This window comes from Musa acuminata, chromosome BXJ2-4 (genome assembly GCF_036884655.1).
Source record: "Musa acuminata AAA Group cultivar baxijiao chromosome BXJ2-4, Cavendish_Baxijiao_AAA, whole genome shotgun sequence".
NCBI classification, from domain to species: Eukaryota; Viridiplantae; Streptophyta; class Magnoliopsida; order Zingiberales; family Musaceae; genus Musa; species Musa acuminata.
The window spans coordinates 26,205,044-26,213,592 of record NC_088341.1 but is presented as its reverse complement, the minus strand read 5'-3'; the positions used below and the strand labels follow the sequence as shown (position 1 = coordinate 26,213,592).

Below are 8,549 nucleotides of genomic sequence, written 5' to 3'. Positions count from 1 at the left end.
GTTGTATGAGGTTTTTTTCGACTTCACACCGAATATAATTTATGAAACTTATTTTTTATTCCTTCTTGACAATAATTTTACTGAACTCAAAATCAGACTAACTCAGAAGAATTGTGTCCAAACTGGAAAGGAAACACAAAATCTAGGTATAACATCATGGATTTGCCTGAACCATTTTGGTTCCAGTTGCAGCCCTGTGGGGTAATCCAGTCATGTGAAGGAAGAACTGAGCTTACCCTCTTCAGGGGAGTTATGTTGTGCCACCAGCACTCTAATCACACGAGGAGGGACATGCCATGATGGATTCTGTCATCCACCTATATAGTTTGTTGTATGTACAGACTGTCATCATCCTTAAGGTCTTGGTTGGCAGTCATATGGATCCAAATCTTTCAACACAGCTTGGAAGTCAAAATGACTATGGCTTCGCTTTACAATTCAATTCTCCACAATTCTCACCTACAGCAGTCATCCTCCATGAGATTTTCAATGATATAAAAAGGAAAAGGGGTACTCCATAGTCTACAGCATTAGTATAGAAGATTCGGGAGATTGCATCAAGCAGCAAGACCTTCAAGGAGAGCTCTCCTCCTTGTTGCCAGTTCCATGTATTCGGTAAGAATGGCAGGAAAGCAGCCCTATTTGTCCTTCATCAGCGTAGCCATACTGTCAACACCTAAAAACAACCCAAGCTGATCAAGAACAGAAAATACAAAGTCGGATTAGCAAAGGGAGTTGCAACGATGAGAGTATCAGTACCTGCCAAGATGATGGCCATGTAGGAAAAATAAAAGATCACCGAGTTGACAAAACTTGGGCTAATGATTTCCACATCACATAAGATCAGCAACAAGAGCAAGAGACCTTTGAAATAGTCCAAGCAACAGATAGAACTTCAATTTGGCTAGTAAACCAACACACTACAAACATGATTACTCCAAACTTTATTGCTGCCGTAGCAGATTTTCAAGCACACAAGAAAGGAAAAGAACATAGATGATTTAATCAAGTATTAAAGCTATCTCATACCTTTATTCAATGGAATAGAATCTAAATCTCTTCAATTTCAAGCCATCAAATATGCTAGTTAAAGAAAACCAAATATATAGAATGGACTTCATTGTGGTCTAGTTGCTACATTGAGCTCCATCCTTTCCGTTGCTTTGAGTCAGATGCCAATCTTCTCAGTCAAGGTGCAAACTAGGCAAACTTTGCTCGATGTTCTCTTGGAGCCTAAGCTATTTCTACTACAAACAGAATTCCATATCTATCATACCCATGTAAAACCTACACTAGCCAGTCACTAAGTGGCAACCATTTTATTTCCTATACTTGAATGCTGTAACAAGTAAAAGAAGTGCCATCAAGGCTAGACTAATATATTACCACAGCATCCAGAAAAGTGTGAGGTGTCAGAGAACAATGGGCAACTGCCTTGTCTCCTCAAAAATATTTAACTCAAGAAAGTTTCTCCAAATCACAATAAATCTAAAACAACACAGATCAAAACAAAAAATTTATATTCGTCATGACAATCCCGGTGAAACAGAAGTCATGACAATCCCGGTGAAACAGAAATCTTAGGGATACATTACCGCACATTACGTATTCAATAATGTTAAACAAGCCAGCCAACTGATCATGATGACCAAAAGAATTACTGTAACAACAAAAAGAAGGTAGCAATATAAGGAACATTGAAACCACATACTGGCTGCTTTATATTTTCTAATTTCATAAACTTGAATGCCACAATAAGAAAAGAAGTGCCATCAAGGCTAGACTAATATATAAACATAGCATCCAGAAAAGTAAGGTGTCAGAAAACAATGGGAAACTGCCATGACTCCTCAAAAATATTTAACTCAAGAAAGTTTCTCCAAATCACAATAAATCTGAAACAACACAGATCAAAAACAAAAAATTTATGTTCATCACTACAATCCTAGTGAAACAGTACCAGACAGCAATCTTAGTGATACATTACTACACGTTCGATGTACATATTCAATAGCGTTAACAAGCCAACCGACTGACCATGATGACCAAAAGAATCACTGTAACAACAGAAAAAAGACAGCAATATAAGGACATTGAAACCACATACTAGCTGCTGCTTTTTATTTTCTAGTAAGGACATCATTAAATTCTCATATCACAACAAGCCCTGAACAATTTACTTATAAAACTACAACAACCAAAGACAAATATCTTCAGACATGGTTTACAAAAAGGCTTTGATGCTGCAATACAATGGTGTGGTTTTTCTTCAAGGAATGGTAAGAAAACCTTGGAAACTGAAGTTTTATAACTTTCATCTATAAAGGAAATTGAAAAGAACAAAGTAACATAAATGTTTCCTCTTAATGAGGAGAGAAAAAGTCGATGCAAGTTTGGATGTCATGCTGATTGCTGATATGCATTTGCTTTAGCTTGCCTGTCTGATAATGCCATAATGCTTCTCATCAGTGAATAGACACCCGATGTAGGAACTTTGTTGCGCTAGAAGAACAATAAAACTATAACATATTTAAAAAATTCTTCAAGCATTCACAATCAATGGCATCTGTTTTGCATATAGCAAGATTACAAAGAGAGGAAATAAATAGGAGAGAGCTATGCATGAATTTAATATCTCCACCAAAAGTATGTTAAGCATGGGAGTCCATATTACATAATTTGATGTGTCAAAATTGTTATATGGCCAATAAATATTGTTACTTAGATGACAGGATTATGGAACAAGTTTATGCAAAAAAAACTTCATGGAAACATACAGTTTGTTGCATGAACTCCCACAATGCACATCCTTATCACTACAATGGAGATGCTCTTTTTGTGACTCAACTCTTAGTCGTCCAAGTCACAAAGGAGCAACTCTATTGTTAAAAAAAAAGGCCAAAACCTGAAAATAAAGCTCACAAAAAACACGCCTTCACTAGTTTCATATTTTCGAAAAAAATGGATATCTTGATTTTCCCTTAAATCACCAATTTGTTGATTCTCAGATGATTTCCCCAGATATCTTATTTCTCATGATATAACGGATCAATCGAGTTAAAGAGGGCATCCTACCTCAACTCTCGTAATACCTTCACGTTTTGACACCCTCCAACTTTTATTTCCACTTTTGTATGTTATATACTTCTATCCTTTCACAAATATTCATAAAAGGGAATTGGTAGAAGTTGCCTGTTTTAGAGAGAAAAGGGTGTGGAACAGCAAGTAAGACAAGAAATAAAATGGGTGCCTCTCCAATCAGCTAAAGTTTAAAGATCAAGAATTGGAATAAGAACAACCTATGGCCACATTTGGTATGGGGACTAGGAATTATTGGGTTTCTTCAAAATTTTCAATTGGGGATCTGAGTTACAATGGAAACTCTCATCCTATGTTTGGCCACATTTTGTAAATCCAACCTAGAATTTCAAAAATTAAGCATCTTTTTTGTTTAGCAAGGGACTCACTGGCATATTTTCTTTGGACAAGAATTTACTCACCGAACCATGGTTGCATTCACAAATAACTGACTGGCCAACAATACCTCAAGTTTCAGACACATAACTGAAACTTTTAAACTGTCAAGGTGGAGGTAAGAGGGTGTGTTGGGTGAATCCTAGGATTTCAAGGGATTTAGTTCCAAATTTTCTCTTTTTTCTGCTTGACTATGTTATAAATCTCAACCTGGAATTTCATATTTTAGTTTTAAACAATTTCATGCATACTTATGTTTATCTTACAATCTTACAATTTTAAAAACCCTAAACCCCGAGATTTCCACATCCCAAGCTCATCCTGATGACTCAAATACCTAGGTTTCATTAAATTCTAAGTAACGATAATAAAGTATTATCGGTGACATCTTAGGATATCAAGGGAAACCCCACTGAAATCCCTGTTTGGAACCCTAGGGATTACTAGGATCTGATTTCTCTATATCAAGTGACCTCTGTTTCATTCAAGAAGTGAATTAAAAGCTAGAAAACATTAAAAATCTTAGAGAAAGAGAGAGAGAGAGAGAGAGAGAGAGAGAGAGAGAGGGGGGGGGTGTGTGGCAATGGAGTTCTCTCTCATTTCTCCTCTTCTCTAACTGCACTTCTTCTCACATGTCAATCAACCTTATCTAATCAGTTTGAAAGTAGATATTGTCATATTGATAGAATTTATAATCCAATGTCACCAATATTGACCCAATCCAACGATTTCAATATAAATGGATCAGATATGGATTGGCATCTATTATGGTGCATGTGATCAAACTAATCAGTTCATAAGTTGATTTGAATCAATCAAGTGTCTACAACTGCTATTAGCCTCAAATATATCCTGCACGAAAGCAACAACAATCATGTCACTCAAATAAGTCCAACAATAACAACAATGACAGTCTGTTCAAATTTGAGCCTACAGCAGCAGGTCCATCTAGACCTCTGGACTAGCTGACTAAGTCCTTTGTCCAAGAAGTCTAAGACTCAAGTCCAGCATGACCTAGTCCTTTGTCCAAGCAGACTATAAGTCCAGCCGATAGCAGAAAGAGAACTTATGAGTTCCCAATCACTCCGTTCAGGACAGAGACTGGATCCTTGTCAGTGCCAAACAAGAGTTGGGAATTCTTATGGATGTCAGACATTGATGCACTTCCAAAAAGAATGTTCAGCTGGGAGAACAGAGAGACAGCAGCAACTTAAGTTACTGCTTAGTTCATTTTATTTAAGCTACTTATAATAAAATTGGCAAAAAAAAGCCTTGAAAGACTCTAGTTCTATGTATTTCTTAGCAAATTATTCAATTTTGAAGAATTAGCTGTTCCTGTGCAGTTCAACTATAAAATAAAGGCATTTAATGACAACAAAAAGCTTACCAAATAAGATAATTATTGAAATATAATTTATTTCATTCATGATTTTAAGCATCAGTTTGATATAGCATATTCTATCAAAAATTTACCGGGTCAGAATATGAGATAAACTATTAGTCATTCAAGATATTATTATCGATTCACCGTCATTATAAACAGAGTACCAAATAAATGGGATGGAATCAACCATCCATTTGAAATCTAGCATGCTGTTGACCCAACAGGATCAGTATTTATAAATAAAATAGGACTCCTAAAATAGGACTGCAGAGTTAAATGGTAAAATCAAGCTAAGTTGAAATTCCAGTTCCTGAACAAAATTCTTTGGTCCATTGTAGGTTAATCTTACCTGCAAATTAACGTCAATTAATAAGAAATTTAACAGTGTATTAATATACATAGATATAACTTCTTCTGAGAGGCTTCCTCATGATTGAAAATAGTATCATTCACCTCTCCAATGGTATGCTTCTTTCAAGCATCATCCCTAGGAGGAGGATTATAGTAAAGCTTGCTTGTGCGTGCAAACCTGCTCTACTAAAACAAGCAATGAAAAAAAAAACCTTTGCAAGAGATCATATTTAAGCAAAGCACAACACTGTACATAATCCCATCCTACCATCTGAAAGGTCAAACAGATCCTAAAAGTTTGCACCAGCAATTATTGTTAATTTCAAGAATAGAGGTACAAGGGAAAGCTATGGCTTACCTATCTGGGAAAAAATCTTTTCTCCAACAAGCAACCCAAATCTAAGGAACAAGCCCAAGCTCATGATGAAATTCACAATAGTCCCACTTCCTCACCAGCATTAATCTGCCCCAAATCCACTCCTTCATCGAACTGCTCCACCTCAAAGCTCGGACTTGTGGCTACCATCTCACCTGCCTCCACTGGTCTTAGCTGCTCACCGAGATCGGTCAACTCCTCAACAGCATCGGTCCTCGCATCCTCGCTTGAGTCCACTCGCGCCTCATCCCCACCGCTATCAGGCTCTCCTTCTCCCCTGGCACCAGCCTCCCCTTCTGCCCCAGAAGAATCCGCTGTATCGACAGATTTCCCATCGACCCTTGGCTTCATGTCCGCATGAACCTTCCGGGACTTTCGGTTCTTCCGCATCTCCTTGTCCCTCATCATGCTGGCTTCCGCTGAACTCTCTCCTTCCGCCGACGCCCGCCGACGTTTCCGGCTGCTGCCACCGTCGCCGTCCTCACCGGCGGACGCAACGTCTTCGTCCGACGACAACTGCACCACGTGGTTGAGATTGGTTCCGGGGCTAGGATTAGCGTTAGGATACGGATTAGGAGGAGGGACAGCGGTAGGCAGGGGAGGCGGAGGAGGCCCAGGGTTAGGGTTAGAATTAGGGCAGGGGTACTGACAAGCATAAGGCAAAGAGTAAGCGCTGGGAGCAACAGGATTGAGATTGGAGCCAGGGTTCGGGCCAGGAGGTACGGCGACGATCCAGCTCTGACCATGGACGCCGGCTGCACAGCCGGCGCAGAGGAAAGACCACTCCACGCGGCAGAAGGGGATGCCGGCCGCCGCCCGGCAGCACTCGCACTCCCTGGGGGCGATCCCACCGCCGAGACCGGGTGGGTTGCCTCGGCCACCCCGGCCGCGACCGACGCCACCGCTACGGCTCGCCATCGCGGTCTCCTGGGCTCGTTGGATGTTGGGGGTTGGGGTTGGGGTCGGGGTTCGGGGACGGGAAAGTCCCGACTCCGAGTTCCTCACGCGCACACGTGGAGGGCTCATCGTCCACAAAAACTCTAGATGAGAGGGGGGAGACCGCGGTGGGTCTTGGCGTCCACCGCGGCAGGTCATATACCGACGCACCGACTCGGGCGCACTCTCTAAGTCCCGCTCACTCGTGTCACAAGGAACCAGGTTGACGCAAACGAACACCAAATTTGAATTCTGTTAAGCCGCTGACTTACGTTAAGCCATTTATAAATCTTACTTTTTTATTTTAAAAAAATGAATGGCATTTTTTAAAATAAAATATATATTGTATTTATTTTTTTATAAAACTAAACATATTAAACGTGTTTTTTTCAAAAAAAATTAAAAATAATTTATTATAGTAAAAAAGGATACTGAAGTGTGCATTTAAACCCGAGACTAATCATTTATGTAAAAATATGTTAATCAATAAGATATCTTAATAAAGATAAACACATAAAATTTTATTCAAATCAGATAATACATTATAATATTTAAAAGACAGTTACATTAGTCCAATTATAAATATAGTATTTAATAATTTGTCCAACGTAATTGTATGATAAGGATATATCATATAAGATATGTATAATGAAGGTGTGATTTATGTTAATATAATAAATTATAATAAAAAATATACCAACGAATATAACGACCCTACGAAGATTTTTGACTAAAGGTGACGAGAATAAAAGAACTGTTTTGGTAGGGAGATAAAAGGTTGAAGGGAGAGGAAGTCAAAAGGAGAGAAAGAGAGAAGAAGCGCTTAACAGCTGGAATTACCGATGGAGGTGAAAGAACAAAAATTATTAGATGAGAAAAAGTAATTTGTGTTTCCGTTAATTCTAATTATTAATTAATGTAAATACATTTGGAACAAATAATAAGAAAGATTTGAGTTGATATTCGATCGATTTTTTACGGTAGGTTTATATAGATTATTAAAAAAAATCAGAATCAAACATGCAAATGTAATTGGAAATCACATTAAATGGTGCACAAGATTTGTGTCCTTCAATCACAAATTGAGTCAAATAGTGGTCTGACCCAGTAATAGGATAACGAATCAATTAGCTAAATGGCTTGAGGGGTCAAAATTCTGGTCCATGTTCAGCTCACATTTGCATCACCCAAACATGGTCGGGTTGTTGGAAGCCCTATACATCCATCACTCGACTCCGTCTCCGTCGATGCCTTGGCATGGCTTCCGCTTCATCACTCTTTCCCTCGCGCCTTCTTCCCATCCCCGGCCAAGTCCGCGTTGCGGTGTACAGCAATCCGACGTCCCTTCGTGTCCTTCTCGAGCGACGGCCAAAGGGGGATGCCAAGGCGCGGAGGGCCCTCTTCCGCGTGGCAGCGGAGGGCAGAAACGGGCTGAAGCAGGACGACGACGGCGGCGGCGGAGTGGACCTGGGGAGGGACCGCCAGCGGCCGGCTTTCAACCTCCGGTGGCGAGATCTCCTGTCCCCTGACCCCGAGAACATTGCGGCCGTCGCGTTGACCGGCCTCCTCACCTGGGCCAGCGTCCAGGTCCTCTTCCAGCTCTTCGTAATCTCCGTTGCTATCCTCCTTGCGGCCGTCAAGTACTCCTTCGTCGCCGCTCTCCTCCTTATCATACTGATCACCCTCCTTTGATTTATATCCTGATGTGCTCTCACTATGTGAATAGGAGTAGTTCCCACGCAGGAACCAATTGGATGGTGTGATTCGTCATTTTTTGCTTTAAGTATATGGAATTGGGGTTTTTTTTGCCTTGAGAAAGTTGTTCATAGATAAATTATATCTATAGATTCTAATTAAAGATCCTTGTTGCACTTTGGGTGGACGTTCCTTAATCAACTAAGAAAAGGGTTTTAATCAGCTTACTCCATAATCTTCGTTAACTCGCACATTTTTATCTGGTAGCGCTGATGTAAGAAATGTCATTTTAAACTTCTGTTGGGAAGCAAACTGCAAGACAATGTTTACCAA

At 39.9% G+C, this 8,549-nt stretch overlaps 2 protein-coding genes across 5 annotated transcripts; one reads left to right on the top strand and one right to left on the bottom strand.

Moving 5' to 3' along the window:
- Positions 1-292: 292 nt before the first annotated feature.
- Positions 293-6,569, bottom strand: LOC135585737 (uncharacterized). Of its 4 annotated transcripts, XM_065104343.1 has the most exons (4): positions 5,568-6,569; positions 760-864; positions 572-676; positions 293-459 (listed from the first exon to the last, which is right to left on the bottom strand). In XM_065104343.1, exon 1 carries the CDS (start codon positions 6,501-6,503, stop codon positions 5,640-5,642), a length of 864 nt encoding a protein of 287 aa, XP_064960415.1. In that variant the 5' UTR covers positions 6,504-6,569; the 3' UTR covers positions 293-459; positions 572-676; positions 760-864; positions 5,568-5,639. The 4 variants fall into 4 exon arrangements, with proteins under 4 accessions (XP_064960415.1, XP_064960414.1, XP_064960416.1 ...); XM_065104342.1 differs by having other exon boundaries at positions 293-676; XM_065104344.1 differs by lacking the exon at positions 760-864 and having other exon boundaries at positions 572-692.
- Positions 6,570-7,697: 1,128 nt separating this feature from the next.
- On the top strand, positions 7,698-8,330 carry LOC103981896 (uncharacterized). Its single transcript, XM_009398653.3, has one exon. The coding sequence runs from the start codon at positions 7,779-7,781 to the stop codon at positions 8,211-8,213; it is 435 nt and encodes a 144-aa protein (XP_009396928.2). The 5' UTR covers positions 7,698-7,778; the 3' UTR covers positions 8,214-8,330.
- Positions 8,331-8,549: the final 219 nt, after the last annotated feature.